Here is an 18,484-nt window from a genome sequence, read left to right on the forward strand (position 1 = left end):
CAACTCTGGGATGTTGGTGGGTTTCCTCACATTAACTGCTCGCTTCAGGTCCTTCCACAACATTTCGATTGGATTAAGGTCAGGACTTTGACTTGGCCATTCCAAAACATTAACTTTATTCTTCTTTAACAATTCTTTGTTAGAACGACTTGTGTGCTTAGGGTCGTTGTCTTGCTGCATGATCCACCTTCTCTTGAGATTCAGTTGATGGACAGATGTCCCGACATTTTCCTTTAAGCTTCTCTGATATAATTCAGAATTCATTGTTCCATCAATGAAGGCAAGCCGTCCTGGCCCAGATGCAGCAAAACAGGCCCAAACCATGATACTACCACCACCATGTTTCACAGATGGGATAAGGTTCTTATGCTGGAATGCAGTGTTCTCCTTTCTCCAAACATAACGCTTTTCATTTAAACCAAAAAGTTCTATTTTGGTCTCATCCGTCCACAAAACATTCTTCCAATAGCCTTCTGGTTTGTCCACGTAATCTTTAGCAAACTGCAGATGAGCAACAATGTTTTTTTGAAGAGCAGTGGCTTTCTTCTTGCAACCCTGCCATGCACACCATTATTGTTCAGTGTTCTCCTGATGGTGGACTCATGAACATGAACATTAGCCAATGTGAGAGAGGCCTTCAGTTGCTTAGAAGTTACCCTGGGGTCCTTTGTGACCTCACCGACTATTACACGCCTTGCTCTTGGAGTGATGGTTGACCACTCCTGGGGAGGGTAACAATGGTCTTGAATTTCCTCCATTTGTACACAATCTGTCTGACTGTGGATTGGTGGAGTCCAAACTCTTTAGAGATGGTTTTGTAACCTTTTCCAGCCTGATTAGCATCAACAACTCTTTTTGTGATGTCCTCAGAAATCTCCTTTGTTCGTGCCATGATACACTTCCACAAACATGTGTTGTGAAGAGCAGACTTTGATAGATCCCTGTTTTTTAAATAACACAGGGTGCCCACTCACACGTGATTGTCATCCCATTGATTGAAAACACCGGACTCTAATTTCACCTTCAAACTAACTGCTAATCCTAGAGGTTCACATACTTTTGCCACTCACCAAAATGTAATATTCAATCATTTTCCTCAATAAATAAATGACCAAGTATAATATTTTTGTCTCATTTGTTTAACTGGTTTCTCTTTATCTACTTTTAGGACTTGAGTGAAAATCTGATGATGTTTTAGGTCATATTTATGCAGAAATATAGAAAATTCTAAACGGTTCACAAACTTTTAAGCACAACTGTATTCATCCATTCTGGGTCACAGGAGGCTTGGCTCTAGGGCATGATTCCCCTTTTCCGAGCAATGTTACTGGATCCTTCTTGCTCCTTTCCGTGACAGTCATATGAACTACTCTTCATCTGATCCCTCACCTAGGCCCAGTTTGCCCTGGGTGACTCTACCTGAGACAATTGCCCCAAGCAACATAGCTTCTAGAATTTTTGGAACACTCAAATATCTCCACAAGGATAAAGTAGAAAAATAATATACTGTAAGTGTGTTTACTTTTAAAAATATTTTTTTACCAAAAAGCACATTCAAGCATAGAGGAACAACCTACCCTACACACTGTGATCGCCATCCCAGCAACAGGGTTGTTTGTCCCAGTTTGTCAGTGTGTGTTTGATAGTTAATTACCTTCTGCTGAATTAAGATATGAAGACAAATAGAATTGTTTTTTTCTTTTTGCCCAAGAGACTCTTTAATGGTATGATGTTGCTCAGATATGTATGCAAGAGTATAAATTGCAACAACCTTTGTGTCTCCAGGAATAATACTGAACATAGTGCTAATCGTAAGTTGTTCTCTGCTGGTATTATTATACTTATTTTCCATTCTAAATTTGTGCAGAACTGTATTTTTACATGGCGGAAATCATTTAAGCCTTGAAATGACTATATTTGAGAGTGCATATGTGTCAGAAATATAATCAAATGCCTTGCGAATTAAAAAAAAAAGTGTTTTATTAAACAACAACAACAACATTTATTTATATAGCACATTTTCATACAAAAAGTAGCTCAAAGTGCTTTACATAATGAAGAGTAGAAAAATAAAAGACAAAATAAGAAATTAAAATAAGACAACATTAATTAACATAGAAAGGAATAAGGTCCGATGGCCAGGGTGGACAGAAAAAACAAAAAAAAACTCCAGAAGCATGGAGAAAAAAATAAAATCTGTAGGGGTTCCAGGCCACGAGACCGCCCAGTCCCCTCTGGGCATTCTACCTAACATAAATGAAATAGTCCTCTTTGTAGTTCGGGTTTTTCACGGAGTCAAACAACAATAATAATTAATACAATGTAGTTGCTTGCTTTTATTTTATTTCATATACTACACCATGTGTATTTTATATAATCAGTGTTGAACAGTTACCATACTTCATCGATACACATACATGGTGGCAAATTGGTCCCTTACTTAACCCCAAGACACCCTGAATTAAAATTCAGCCTTACAATTTACCTAAAATTGTCAAACCCGATTTATCCAAATCAGGAATAATGAAGAGCACAGATAATGAATGAATGAATCAATATTTGCATATAGGATGTCAGATCCATGAGGATACCGCAGTGCTTCCTGCCTTAAAGTTTATTATATTAAAATAAATAAAAAAAAAAAACTTTCAGATCAACTTTCAAATATTTTCTTCTGTCACAAACTTCGATCGTCCATTTAATGATCTGTGCCTCCAAATTGATATGAATGCTATATAAACATTAAAGCATCTACCTTAAAATGTGACTTGAAGGACTTTTCCCTAGCTCCTTTCTAAACTATCATTTGAATTACATATATTCAAATATTGGGTGGCATGGTGGCGCAGTGGTAGTGCTGCTCGCACTCAGTAAGGGGGCCAGGTTTGCTTCCCGGGTCCTCCCTGCGTGGAGTTTGCATGTTCTCCCCGTGTCTGCGTGGGTTTCCTCCGGGTGCTCCGGTTTCCTCCCACAGTCCAAAGACTTCAGGTTGGGTGGATTGGCGATCCTAAATTGTCCGTAGTGTGTGCTTGGTGTGTGTGTGTGTGCGCCCTGCCCGGGATTTGTTCCTGCCTTGCCCCCTGTGTTGGCTGGGATTGGCTCCAGCAGACCCCCGTGACCCTGTGTTCGGATTCAGCGGGTTGGAAAATGGATGGATGGATATTAAAATATTTACTTTGGTTTACAGGAAGAACAGAAGTGTTTTACATGTGACTCCAGATACCCATATAACCGCTACAACAATCCAATAAGTCACCAAATAGAGAACATTATCACCACGTTTGAGTCGGATCGAAAAATGAAATGGTGGCAGTCAGAAAATGGTAAGTTATATATATATATATATATATGGTTTCCATGAATTTTACAGCCTTTTCATTTAAGAGACATTTTCTCATTAGATGAGATTTCAATATTGCAGGATTCTATCTAAAATTGAAATATTTTTAGGCAAACAAGAGTTGATTTTTGAATAGTGCCATTTTCTGATGACTGTTGTTTGTAAGAAAGCATGGTGGTAAAGTGAGCTGGTGTTGCTACCTTGCTGCCTGGTTAAATTAGGCACAGGCAACTGTCTGTGTCAATTATCTATATTCAACCTCACATCTGCCTGGATTTTCTCTCACTGCTGCAATTTCACCGCGAAAGATTGCATATTGTAATCTTTTTAGTTAGCCAATAAAAGGTGTCATTTTGCTTGGCTTTTCTCTACATCCTAAATCCCAGAATAGTTTATGTTGTTAGTGGATAACTAAACTGGCAGAGCTTAAGTGTGTGAATGGGTTTGCCCTATAAAAGACTGGTGGAGCAGTTCTGCAGACAGACCTCATCCAACTGGCCACCTACCTCCTCCTGGGTTTTCTATAGTGGAGCCTGTGCTGGGCCATCTAATCTAATGAGAGAATTTTTCCATCCAATTATTCAAATGCCCCTTTATCTGAGATGACTTTTCCATATGCAGAAGAACAGCTTGGCTGTACAGTAGTGGGACTAAGGAGAGAAACAGAATAAAGGAGGGTTAGTGATGGTTTAGAAATAATGTATTTATTATATTTCTGTACAAATGACTAACAAACAGAGATGCCGTATGCACAGCTAATCAGCAGCTCTAGTCAGGGTATGCTTGACTAAAGTAGCAAGTCTTCAGCTGGGATTTAAAAGCTGAGACTGAAGGGGCACCTCTTATATAAGCAGGCAACTCATTCCAGAGCTTTGAGTGATCTGCATATTCAGTAACCTCTTCAACAACTTGTTCAACAATTTGAAATAATTTGAATTAAACAGAAGAGTTCCAAAAGATGTAATTCATGGTTTGAAAAATAATATATTTCTGCTTTTTGTTTTTATTTTTTTTACATTTTTTGCTTATAGGTGTTGACCATGTTAGCATTCGTCTTGATTTAGAAGCTGTGTTTCAATTCAGTCATCTTGTCCTGACATTTAAGGTAATGTTCTTTGCTATTATATAATTCTTTAGCAATCTGTTTGGAAATTAGCTGCATGCTGATTATTAGTATTTGTAGGTTTGCTCTAGTTGTTAAGTCACTGCCCTGTAAACTCCAAGTCTGGTAGTGTTACTTAGTTGTAAAGTACCTGGGGATGGCTTTCACTGTCAAAAAATGCTATGCAAAAGAAAGGCTAGTAGGTAGATAAAGTTGTTTCCATTGCAGAATTATAAGAATTTCACGTTCAGGGGCACAGTAGCATACTGATTAGCACTTTTACTTCATGAATACAGCATTCTCTGTTTCAATCTTGGCCACAGTGTGGCACAGTGGGCCTCGCAATTGACTGGCTTCATGATTTCTGCCTTATGCCCATTGCTGCTAGGTTAGGCTCCAGCCTTCTACTATAATGAACTGGGTTAAGCAATTTTGAGGAGGTTGTATAAGAATTTTAAGTTGTAATATTTTTATTAAATGTAAAGATGATATCTAAATTTGGGAAATGTGCACAAAAGAAAACAGTGGCTTTACTAATGTTCAAATTTTGCAATCCAAAACAGACATTTCGACCAGCTGCCATGGTAGTTGAAAGATCCAAGGACAATGGGCAGACATGGAAAGTGTTTAGATACTTTGCTCAAGATTGTGCTTCTTCATTTCCATTTGTTCCAACTGGTCCAGCACGAAGAATTGATGACGTCATTTGTGATTCTAGATATTCAAGCACAGAACCTTCCACTGATGGAGAGGTAATGACTGACATAACTTTTCATTGCTGTGCAAACTGTCTGTCTGGCAAAGAGAAAGTTAAGGAATACAGTTAACTTGATGCTTTGTTTTCCAAACCTTTGGGTGCAATGATGTGCTTTGTGGAAAACATCACTTTACTGTTAAACATCCCTTTTGACATGAGATAATTGCACTTACATGGGATTATAGAATTGCTCCAGTAATGATGGAGTGTGATCACTCCATCATTACTGGGTAACTATCATCTGCCTTCCTTTCTAATGTGACAAGTGCTCCTACACAAGGTTAAGGAAGATGTACCCCATGCAAGTGCAGAATATCCTGAACACTTCACTGCTACAGTCAGACCTTTAAACCTCCCCTAGCACATTGTCCTTTACTCGATAGTCCTTTGTCTGGGCTTTTTTTATTTATAAATATGCATAGTAAAGAGAAACAAGTTGTCTGTTCACTTTTGACTAAGTTCTACTCTGTTAACTTTTGAAGGGTCCATTTTTGATTAAACTATTTGATTTTTACCCTCCAACTTCTTATCTTGTATCTAGCAGGGGGCACTTGTTCCCTGGGATTGTGTCCTTTCATGATGCAGAACAGACTAAAGCCAATACCCATCCCTTTTGCAAACATGACAGATGTAATCAGGCAAGAAAAATATGGTACAAAAAGACATATATGTATTTAACTTGCTTTAAAATGTAATTTCCACCCCAAAGAATACAATGCATAATTAATTGATACATACACATCCAGGACGGAGAAAAGCCAATTAAACGTGCACTAAGTCTTCAGTGGGGGATGATGTCAGCAATATGAATTGGTTTGGCAAGGTGGGGAGCAGCATTAGTCGGCTTCTGGCTTCCTGATGGATCCTCTTCATTATAAACACTCACATATTTACATATTTGCCAGGTATGGGCAACTTTCAACAGAGCCGTCAATGTTATTTTTAGACTTTGCCCAAATAACACTGTCACTTGTTCTTATTGCTTCTACAGACAGCAGCTGTTGGTCATTCTGGCCATATATTTTTTCATCAAATGCCAGCATTTAAAAAATTGTCTGCCTGGATTGTGTTTCACATGTATCTGACCATTTTCACAGCCAGTTTCAACCTGTCAAGTGGTGTGTGTGGCTTCAACAAAGGAATAATCTTTTATAAAATAATGTCTTTGTAATAAATCTCACAGATCACAATGATACACCTAAAACCTTTACCTACACACCTTAGTTGCCTTTTGCTGATGATGTCCTTCCTTCTGAATTCCATTCTGGAGACTTTGAGAAACATCAAATTGAAGGTCTGGCCAAACATGCACAAACAGTCACAACTCTTTAAAAGTGAATGTAGGTACAACTATACAACTATATAGGTACAACTATAGGGAACAAGCAATGGCCAACACTTTTTTTCAAAAACCCTGGGCATTCTGGGATGGGAAGTTCTTAATTAACATATTTTACCCAACATTCTGCCTTATTTGTTGCATTTCTTCTTCTTCTTCTTTCGGCTGTTCCCATTAGGGGTTGCCACAGCGGATCATCTTCTTCCATATCTTTCTGTCCTCTGCATCTTGCTCTGTTACACCCATCACCTGCATGTCCTTTCTCACAAATGCTTTCTGAAATGCAGTTCCTGTGACAATTCACCTAGCTCAAAGATCATTATAAATCTAATTTTAAACCAGTATGTGATGAGCCTTCCTTGTCGATTCGCAGCAAAAAAAATCTCATCTCATCAATCCCATCTTTTAACCTCTTCTCGCCTTAAATCATCTCTCCTTGCTGCACAAAAAGTAGACCTACTTACCAGTATAAAAGTTTACCTTCCTCTTTAATTAATTAATTAATAATCACATTTTTATATTTATCTGCTGCAGACTTTGCTGCCTAAAGTTAGATTTTTCTTACAGTTGCATCATGCTTGTTTTGCTTTTAAGTGATAAGCCAAGGATTGTTGTACTTCTGTGGTATTTAAATTTGGCTGGCACTAAGTTTAGAAGTATCAACAAATTTGTCATTTGAACCCTCTGGAAGAATTTTAAATCAAAAGCAACCATCATAAATGTCATCCTTCTCGGCCATTATTAATGGAATATCTTAGATCAGGGGTTCCCAAACTTTAAATCAAGGACCCCACAAATGTTCTACCATCTGATCAGGACCCCAACTAATATAAAGCCTATGCTTCTGAAGAAGAGCCTGATCTTGTATCTCGATTACTGCTAACTGTAGTCATGCTGCATGATTTTTTATAATATTAATCAAAGCAAATGCTTAACTTACTACTATTGACACATGTGTGATCAAATGTCACACAGTATGACTTGGCCAGGGGTTTTCAACCTCCAGTAATTAAAACAGATTGAAGCGTTTCCATTTTATTTCACACTGAACTCTTACATACATATCTAAAAGTGAGACTTCATAATTACCCGTTGTGGCAAAGGCGCTATACAGGCGTCGACCCGACACAGACTGACAACGGAGGCACGTGTAGAAATAAATGAAAAGGTTTATTTTTCTTCACCTGTGGGGCACATCTTTCCCATGACCCACAGGCACAACATAGTACCAAAACAACACACAAAGTAAATCACCCCAAACTGCACTCCTCTTCCTCCACTACTCCTCCCAAACTCTGGCACCTTGAGTAGTGACCGCAGGCTGTCTTTATAGTTCACCCGGAAGTGCTCCAGGTGGCAATTAACCTACATTAGGCCTCACTTCCGGGTGTGGCTGCGTTACCACCCACTTGGGCTCAGGAAGCCTTGCAGCTCCACCTGGCAGTGGCCACGGAATCAAACAGGGATGAGCTCCGGTGTTCCAACGTATTGGCCCTGATGCAACCCAGGGGGGCTGCCACCGCATGTTCCGGGGGATGTAGTGTGCATCCCATGGCTGCTCCCCCAGATCCAGTATCAAAGGGGCATCCTGGCCAGGCATGGGTCCCGGCCATCCACCACACCCTTAATATTACATTTGGGGATTTTAACAAATGAAAGCCTAAAACCTCCATATTTTTAATTTACAAAATGTATACACATGAATGCATATCAAAAAAGCAGAAAAATAACCCAAGTTACATATAACTTCAGATGAAACATGAAAAAAATGGAAAATAAAGTCAATTGTAAAGGATGAGTGTCTTTATGTTTTTATAGGGTCATTATTGTCAATGTTAGTTTCCAGTTATGTTAACTTTAAGCACAATTGAACTTCTAACTTTAGCATACTATATTTATTTTTATAGGAAGGATAAAGACTACCAAAAATTGACAGCTCTGCCTGAAACAATTGCTTTTTCTGTTGAGTAATATTAATAATACGAAAATGCAATGGTAGAAATAGAGTATGTATTTCATTACTATAAATTGTTAAAATTTGACTGTGTTCTTCATTGTATAATCTTCTGCCTTATTTTGCCAATTTTTGAAACTGCTCTTAAAATGATTATAGACAAAATAAGCTTACCAATGCTAAGACTGGACCTAAAAAATAGAGAGACAGACACCTTGTGCAGCCTACCCGTGTGGGTTGGGGGGGTGTGAGAGGAAGCTGCTACACAGCGCAAATGTGTGTGTGCATTGAAAGATTTGGTACAAGTGATGGACACAGAAGAGGAGCACGATCGAAAGTGGGAATACAGGAGTTGAGTCTTACAGCAGGAGCACAATGCGAGAGAACACAGTGGAATCAAACAGTCATGTTAAGTCTCACATTTTACACTTTTTTTTCACTTGCATAGCACATGACAGCAGTTTGTGTACTGCACTGTTCCAGGACCACTGCTTTCATGTCTAACTTTTATGCAACAACTGAAACACCTATTCAGTCCAGGTAATTTAAAGAGAATCTTTAAAACTGGAATTGATTTTTTTTTTAATAATGTCAGCTTCGGCAAGGCCCCAGCCACCGCTTTGAAAACCATTGGCTTAGATAGAAAACAATACATGTGTATAAATAAAATAACACATTATACGTATGAAATTAATTGCACGCGTTAATGTGTTAACTTTGGCAGCCCTGTGTATGTGTGTGTGTATATATATATATATATATATATATATATATATATATATATATATATATATATATACTGTACTATAAAAACACATATATATATATATATATGAGTCAAAAGACAATTCCAAGATACTGACCATATTAGGCTTTTCCTGTGATTTTCCATCCAATGTCTGTTTTATTCTGCCCATTTTTTTTTTTTTGCCAGTTTCAGATATGGCTTTTTCTTTTAAACTCTACTTATTAGGCCAGCATCCCTGAATCATTTTTGTCTCTGTTGCAGATGACACTGGTATTTCAAATCACATCAAATTTTACTGTTGCATACAAATTGTACAGCCTGTACAATATGTAGTGAAATGTTTAGTTGCCCAACTCCAATGATTGTGCCTTGAAGAAGAATAAAAAAGAACAATAACAACACGTGACTTTATAAATATTCAGAAATCATTAATAGAATTATAAATATGGGATAAATAACAAATAATAACTAAATAAATATCTAAATAGCTTAATGTTAGAGAGTTAACAATAGGACATTATGTAGTTCTAGACACTTTCATTATTCAATATGCAGATGGACTGTGGAAAAAGTTCCTCCTCAGTCTCTCTGAACTGGATTTTAGGCAGTGGTAGTGTTTACCTGACCTCAGAACAGAAAAGATGCTGCTGTTGGGATGGCTGGTGTCACGGATAATTTTCCTTGTCTTGGTCAAACATTGCTTGGTATACATGTCCTGGAAGTTAGGGAGTGTACACTGTCTAATGCGTTCAATTGATTGCACCACTCTCTGCATAGCCTTGCGGTCCTGCTGAGTGCTGTTTCCAAATCAGGCAGAGATACTTTCTGTCAGAATATTTTTGAAGGTGGATGTTAAAGCTTCCTGCTTTAACTTTTATTTGTATCTGGGCATTGTCAAATTTACCAAACACAGGCAGTACCTTTGACTTATAGCCATCTTATATGGAGTATAGCAATGGTCACTGTCCTATTCCCTGTGGTAGAACATGTAACATGCTGATAAAAGTTCATCATTACTTTTTTGAGACTAGCCTTGTTGAAATCACCAGCCATGATGGAAGCAGTGTCTAGGTTATTATTCTGGAGGTAATTGAGAGTCTCATGCAGTTCCACCTGCGCAGAGTCCATTTCTGCTTTAGGTGGAAAATACATGGTTGTGACAATGGCCAAAATAAGCTACTAAGGAAAATAAAAGTATGCATTTAATCATCAGGTGAGTAGTAGGGTGCTAAGACAACCATGTTCCTGCTGTCACACCAGTTGTTGTTTACCAAGTGACATACACCTCCACCTTTTGATTTGCTGGGCTCCTGTGTTCTACCCATACGGTAAACAGAGAGAGTGATTCAGCAGGTCAGATTGCATGATTTGGTATCGTTGGACACAGCCGTGTCTCTGCGAAACAAAAGATGTTGTAAACCAGAACGATTTGCTGGAACGTTTTTCTTGCTATGATGTTATCCACCTTATTCTCCAGTGACTGGGCATTGGTGGATAGTGTGCTCAAGCATTCAACCTGTTTCACACTCCGGCACGTTTCCCAAAGGATCTCAAAGGATAGAGTCAGAGAGCAGGTGAGAGACCCACAATCTTATGTTTGTGAGTGTCTGGTGATCGTAATAAATGCAACAGAAAGTATTGGGTGTAAAAAAAAAAAATTCACACAATCTGATTGAAGCTGGCAAAATGGTGCCTGAACTCAGTGAGTCAATCTGATACTTGATGTGTATTTAAGGAAGAAGCCAACTTATGCCCTGTAAGGCATTTGTTTCTCAAACTACAGACTCTGATGTACTTATGCCCTTGAGCACTTGTCCATCTAAGCATTCCCCTCCTTTTTCTATCCTGGTTAGATCCATTTCTTGGCAATTGGTCACATGGAATATCCTCCATTCTGAAAAACATAAATACATAAACAAATAAACAAACAAATAAATAAATAAAAACAATAGACTGACATGTTTCTTGAGAATGCCAGCACCTTGCAACCCTGCAACAATATACTTGCACTAGCCGTGTGTGCCCAACTACATTGCGCGTGTTAAAGTTGTCTGTGAAGGGCTCCCTGTTTAAACGCGGCTGCCAGTCGTGAACTGGGCCCTTCGTCGCACAGCATTGATTTTTTATAAGGGAAACAAAATTACAAAACAAAACCCTTGGACACTGATTCGATAGGAACGGCCTACTCGGAATCACTGTCCGAATAGTAATTATGTGGTGGTGGAGGAGCATTTCTGCTTCTCTCCGTTCACAGTCCGTCTCGTTTTCATGACGCTGTCGTTTCCTCTCACGATCTCTTCTCAACCTTTCTCCGATCTCGCTGGTTGCTTTGTGGCAATCCAAAGAGTAAGGAAGAAGCAATGCTTCTTTCTTGAACTCCAAACACCGACTGATGGAAAATCACAGAAGTGTGCCCAACTTATATACTCTGACTGCCGACTCCAAGAAGTGGGTGAACATTCGATTTGGACGAAGTGCTGCCAACGACGGTCGATAGAAACACAAAAAACCACAGTCTTGACAACGAAGCAGGTGTCGACGCCAGATCTAAACACAAAGCACGGTGTCGACGCCAGATCTAAACACAAAGAGTGCTATCGACAGTGTTTGTAAACAAAAGTAACAACCAAGGTGTTGTGTATTCAGCCAGTACAAACAGCACGTAGTCTCCTTTAGTTCAATCCTCTTTAATCACCACACTCCAACCTCATCCAACGATCCTCCCCCTCACTTCCTATCCTCCTCCATCACTACTGCCTTCTACTGAACACAGCAGGAACACCACACAAGGCAGTGAATTCGCGGACAAACAAAGATCAAGATCCAAATGAAGATTATATATAAAGATTATTGAACAGAATAAAATGCTTCAGTGGTGCGAATGTTGTTAAGGATAAGCCAAGGGAGCTGATCATTAGGGCACTAAAGGAATGTCTGCTGATAATGGGGCTTTGCAGTCATAATTGAACAATAAATTTAAAAATTAGTCATTTCAAGCTGTAATACCCATTAAAAATACTATTAATTTCTTGTCTATAATTTTAAATCACTGTAATGGTATCTTGATAAAAAAATCATACATTTCTACTAAAAACATGGAAATTTCTGGATATGTCCAAATCTTTGACTGGTAGTATATACTGTATAATTTTTCTGGAACTAAAAATATATGAGATCATTTGCATTTAACTGTTTCTGATTAAGAGATTTTTTTGAAAGATTTTAAACAACCCTAAACAGAAATACATTTTACAGGTTATTTTGAAAGCATTGGATCCCAGTTTCAATATTGAGAACCCTTATGATCCACATATTCAAGGTTTGTATTTAAACATTTTCTATAGTATGGTCCTGCTTGTCTCACTAGGGTTTTTCATTTTTCTTCTTACAAAGAAAGGCAAGTTATGTTAATTTCAACTTTATGTTGGCACTGTATGAGTGAAAGTGCACTTGGTGTGTGTGAGTCTCTTGTACAATGGACTGATGCCTCTTTCAAGATTCCTGGATCATTCCTTGTGCCCAAGGATGATGGGATTGGTTACAGGCCCCCACAAATATGGAATGCATTAAGTATGGTCAGTTTTGAATGGATGGATGGATGTTTCTATGTGAGAAGCACATTAGCAGAATTTTTAGTACTGTTGCCACATAGGTCCAGGCACCAGGGTTTAATTCCTGGTGCAATCAGTTCCTTTTTAGGCTTGGCTAAATCTCTCTGTGGCTTTTCTTTAAGTGCTCCATTTCCCTCCCACATTATTTAGTAATGAATGTCGAAATAGGTGAAAGTATAAAGACAACATTCAAGAAATTGTACTAAGTGCTGTGGTGGTATGTGATAAAGAATACCAAGACAAATAAAGATAAAGATCTATAAAAACATTATAAGGCCAGTGTTAATATACATGACAAGTAATGGAAATATGAAATTGAAAGAAATGAAATGAGAATGACGAAGAGGGCTGTGGCAGTCCAGTGAGAGTGAGAGTGAGGAATGATGACATTAGGAGAAAGGCATGAATGGTACAGACCAGTGTGAAAACTAGACAAGATTGATTGAAATAGTATGAGCATAAGGTAAGAAGAAACAAGGAGAGGATGATTGAGAGTCTGGAGAAGGCCTGTCAAATGGAGAAGGCCAAGACGAAGTCAGAGGCTCAAGTGGAGGAAACTATGCATGGAAGGATATCAGGAATGAAATGTTGAGAGTGGAGGATGCAGAGTATAAGCAAAGACAGAGAAAACTTATCCATGAAGCCGGACAGCAATGGAGAAAAATAGGAAAAAGAAGACATTTTCTGTGTTGTTAAAATCTGCTGCAATTTTGTTACGTTTTACATCAATTAATTGTGTTTTCATAAACAAAGACTCAGAAAAGAGAAAGATACAAACTACTCTAGAAGTGTTTGTGAAGAAGCTCTTAAATTAGATTTTGAATGCTTTAAAAATGTAATGTGTGTAAAAAATCTATATACAGTATACATAGCTGTATAAATATATATGTAAATATACTGTATATATTTCTGTGCATATTGCACAATAATTTTGTGTTCAGCTTTACGATTCTGTTGCATGTAGGTTTATGTTTTATTTTAACTCTGTTTCACTATAGTGTTTATCCTTTCTTCCTGGTCTTTATGGGTTTTCCTCTAGGTGCTCACGTTTTGTTCCCACATCCGCTGATGTATAATTTAGGTTAACTAAAGAATCTAAATTGACTCCTCCGGGGGTGGGTGTGGGTATGCACACATGTATGCCCTGCAGTGGACTGGCATCTTGTGCAGGATTATTTCCAATCTTGTCTTGGTGTTACCAAGATTGATTGTGGTTGTGACGAATGTATAATTGTATGTGGAAATATATTTAATAATAGTGTGTACTGTGCTGAGCTTATAAGTTGAAAGTGTGCTTTATGAGAGTAAACTAACATTTAGTTAGTAACATTTAGACTTGATTTTGGTTGTAATGGTTCCTTAAGTAATTAGTATTGAGCACTCTTTATTGTAAATTTTAAATAATGGGGAACATAAAAGTAAAATGTGCTTATTTAAATGTATCTTGCTGTCTTCTCAATTTAGAGCTGATCACTCTCACTAATCTTCGGGTTAACTTCACAAAACTGATCACCCTTGGAGACAATTTGTTAGTGAGACGGAAGCGGAACCCTGAAGAGAAATATTATTATGCCCTGTATGAAATGATTGTAAGGGGTAGCTGCTTTTGCAATGGTCATGCCAGTCAGTGTATGCCAGTCGACAATGCGAGGGGAGATGTCTTCAGAGAACAAGGAATGGTAAGCATAAACATGGAATGGTAAGCACAAATGTCTTCTTTCTCTTTTTCCTCCTTCCGTGTTTCCATTATGTCCATCTTACTGTCTCTCTGTCTGTTGGTAAGTGCAAGTCTGTCTCTAAGCTGTCTACCTTGATGCAATCCATTCAGCTCTTCCTTGGTTTTCTCATCCATTTTTTTCACTTGTCCACACTATCTCAGCCTCAATTTTAGACAAAAGAATGATTTATTATGTTCACCTAACTTTTTGGCAAACATAAACATGATGATTATAAAATCAAAAATTTAGTTTTTATTTGCACATTCCACAAAATGACCATTATTACTAGATAATGTAATGACAAAAATGGGATGCTGAGCCATCCATTGTCAGACAAATGGAAACCAAATAAAAATGGAAGTATGTGGATTCCAAGATGCTCACTAACACAAACCGAGTATCCTGACAGCCTGTCCTTAAAAGAGTTTGTATGCAGAAACTCACTCAACAATGACAATCGATCAGATAGGTTCTTAATGTGCTTGTAATTACTTATATGGTGAAATGTCATTAGACATATATAAATAAAAGACCTGTGTGTGTGTGTGTGTGTGTTTGCGTGTGTGTGTGTGTGTGCGTGTGTGTGTGTGTGAGTGTGTATATGGAGCAGTCTGCTCTGCTCACACTCAACCACAGCCACTAGATGGCGCATGCACGCACTTTTACATTTTTTCGGTGCTTGCGTGCAGCTCATTGTGAAAAACCTGTGGGTAGCAAACACCACCATGCAACAACAATGTTGTGCCAATGACACAGATAAAGAGACAGAACCTCCAAAGGAAGCAAACGCTGTGGCTCATGTAGCAGATATGCGTGTCGTCCACCTCTCGAACCCTCAGGTACCACTCTTCGGACCAGGTGAAAGTACAATAACTATTTATTTTGTTGTTGTACAGTAGTGCACCAAGCACTCTCCTCCACACACTCATAAACACAATACTCTCTCTCTAATACAATCCTCCTCCTCTCCCAGACACGTCGCCACCCTACCTCCCAGCTCAGCTCAGTGTCTGGGCTTACCCATAGTCCTTTTATAGCCCCTGACCCGGAAGTGGCTCCAAGCCAAACCCACAAGTCTGTTTTCCTTCCGGGTCAGGGCAAAGTCCTTTTCTTCATCCCGGGAGCACATCGCTTCTTCCAGTCACGTGACTGGGATGCACTCCCGGGTTATAGGGCAGAAAAGAGTCCATGAGGCCCTTCGCAGCGACTCCTGGCGGCCCCCAAGGTATCCAGCAGGGCTGTGTATAAAAACTACAAAGTCCATGAGGCCCTGCTGGAACTCGGGGCACCAATATGCTGTCCGGAGGGCTCCTCCTAGCGGCCTGGGGGTGAGGGCCGGACTGGAAAGCCGGCAATCCTCCACACTCAACAACGTGCAAGTGAAACATCTCAGCATCTTACAAAAGCCAGTAGGGCTGCAAGCACAGGCGGGTCCACATTCTCTGCACTAGGTCATTCTTAAGAGTCAGCTGATGCCTCTACAAATCCACAAATATAGTAAAACTGCTAGGAGTCTTTGGATTGTTTTTAGTCACGAAGACCACACACGATTAGTCTTATACAAGAGTCACTGTTGAGCACAATATTCTGATTAACATTTTCCAAATGTCTTTCAGAATTTTACTATCAGGGTTGCAGTACACCTGTTAAGCAATTCTAATTCATATAGAATACCTAATATAAATCTCTGCCACCCATAAATGAATACTACAGTAATTTAATCAAAGACTTACATAATAAATTAAATGAAAGTACAGTATATAAAAGGAAACTACTTAACATTTCAATGTGAGTGGTTAGCACTGACACCTAATAAATTCATTCTCCTGGGTTCAAATCCTAAACCTGAGCATTGTCTATGTGGAGTTTTTATATTCTTCAAATGTCTACTTTGTACTCTGGTTTTCCTTCCACATTCCCACACATATACAGGGTAAATGTATTGGCAAGAATGTTGGTCATGTATGCGAGTGGGTCCTCTCATTGAGTGACTTCTTTTTCATGTGGTTCCTCAATTACACCAAATGCTGCCAGGATAGAATCCATCCTTCCAGTAACATAAATTGGATTAAGCATGTCTCTAGAATGTTCAGTTATGAATTTATAGGTGCAACCATTTGTAGGCTAAATGTATATGCCCTGATGTCATTGATGTTAATTAAAATGTACTTTTGTATGCAGGTCCATGGAAGCTGTGTTTGCCAGCACAATACTGAAGGATTAAATTGTGAAAGATGCAAAGATTTCTACAATGATGCTCCTTGGAAGCCAGCAGAAACATCAAACATAAATGCTTGTAAAAGTACAGTAAATAAAAATGGGACATTTGGGGAGTTTAAAACTTTGTGATATAGATGCTTATTCTAAGTTACATTGTACAGTTTCCAGTGTGCACACAATTATGTTAAAAACTGTTTGTCTTTTTGTTAGGATAGTTATTTTTTAAAAGTTGCCGTTGACAAACATTTGTGGAGATTTAACTCAAATTAAGTACAGTTGTAAAGTTTATCCATATTCGAGATAATCCAGTCATTCTTACAAAATCAAATGCACACGAAGACTAAGAGTTTCACGTCACAAAAATTTTTCAAATGTACAGTGTTTCATGACCAGGAAAATTCATGACATTGACACAATATGAAAGGTGTTTAATTCTTGTCACATACCCACAACCTTTCCCCTAGCATCCAACACCCATTGCCCAATTTTTATAGGTAAAGTGTTAGTTGGGGCTATCCTCTATTAGTCCTTATATCACTGCCAAGTTGAGCAGTTGTGTAAATGTAAACCATTTGTTACTATTCAGAGTTACACAATGCTATTACAGGCAAGACGAGCATATAGCTCTATCAGCAAGTGACCAGCCACAGGACCTTCTGCCCCAAGCAGAAACAGAAATCATGAGAGAGCAGCGTGAGCAGCAGCATTCCTTGCTTTCTATCCCAGAAAACTTTAAAACATTCCAAAAGACTCTTTTTAGTAAATTTTGCACTTGCGAATTTACAAATAAAAATTTATTTTAGCATCAGTTTTTTTTTTTAACTGTATAAGTAACGATACTCCTAAGGAAACAGCACTATACATTGAAAATTTCTATACACAAAAATTGTGCAAAGTTTGTTCAGCCAGCTTTCATTTATTATTTTTGACAAAATTACATGTGGATGATATGTATTATATAAGAGTAGTTTAAATACAGTATATAGCATTATGTACCTCAAAAATGACCCCTCCAGATGTCACATGCTGCACCGGTATGCTCCACATTGCCAGACAATGTATCATATGTCTAGTACCACCAAATAGGGACCACTGAAAAAACAATGAGAATGTTTATAAACAGAAGCAATGACTAATAACAATTAATATTTTGTAAAAACAAACAAAATATATCAAACCGATGTCTAACATGTTACTAAAAGAAGTCATTTTTGTAGGTTTTACTTGAAGCAAACACTTTACATAATTATTACTGTATATGTATTTGATATTTGCATTATTACCACAGTATTACTTAAAAATTTCTTACAAAGATTACATATTAAATTTTGTAACAGGACAGTTTATCCTGGAATTTTCACAGATACTCCCAAAAGTTTCTAAATGTATCAAAAGTAATATATTTATTTTATTAAATAAAGGATGCAATATTGCAGAAGTCCTCAAAGTGAGAAAGGAAAACGACAAATGTAAAATTTCCCAATTTTTTTTTCAAATCCTGTTGCTCTCTCTCTCTCTCTGACTTTGTTTCAGCCTTTTTTTTAACAAAATAATTGTATTTAATTCATGCACTGCCAATATCCATAAAGTTTACTCATACCATTTTGGAACATAAAAAATGTTGCGAAGATTTTGGAAAAGCAATTTGGAACTGGTTTCAACTTACACATACTGTACATTACAGCTTATACCAAC

At 38.1% G+C, this 18,484-nt stretch overlaps 1 protein-coding gene across 2 annotated transcripts in view; it reads left to right on the forward strand.

Moving 5' to 3' along the window:
- Positions 1-18,484, forward strand: part of lamb4 (laminin, beta 4) — a 107,124-nt gene that overhangs the window by 34,809 nt on the left and 53,831 nt on the right. For both annotated transcript variants that reach the window (XM_028812511.2, XM_028812512.2), the window contains exons 4-9: positions 3,188-3,323; positions 4,372-4,445; positions 5,006-5,194; positions 12,496-12,559; positions 14,316-14,530; positions 16,751-16,871. In XM_028812511.2, coding sequence (XP_028668344.2) covers positions 3,188-3,323; positions 4,372-4,445; positions 5,006-5,194; positions 12,496-12,559; positions 14,316-14,530; positions 16,751-16,871 — 799 coding nt within the window. The remainder of the gene's footprint in view (positions 1-3,187; positions 3,324-4,371; positions 4,446-5,005; positions 5,195-12,495; positions 12,560-14,315; positions 14,531-16,750; positions 16,872-18,484) is intronic.

This window comes from Erpetoichthys calabaricus, chromosome 1 (genome assembly GCF_900747795.2).
Source record: "Erpetoichthys calabaricus chromosome 1, fErpCal1.3, whole genome shotgun sequence".
Lineage (NCBI taxonomy): Eukaryota > Metazoa > Chordata > Cladistia > Polypteriformes > Polypteridae > Erpetoichthys > Erpetoichthys calabaricus.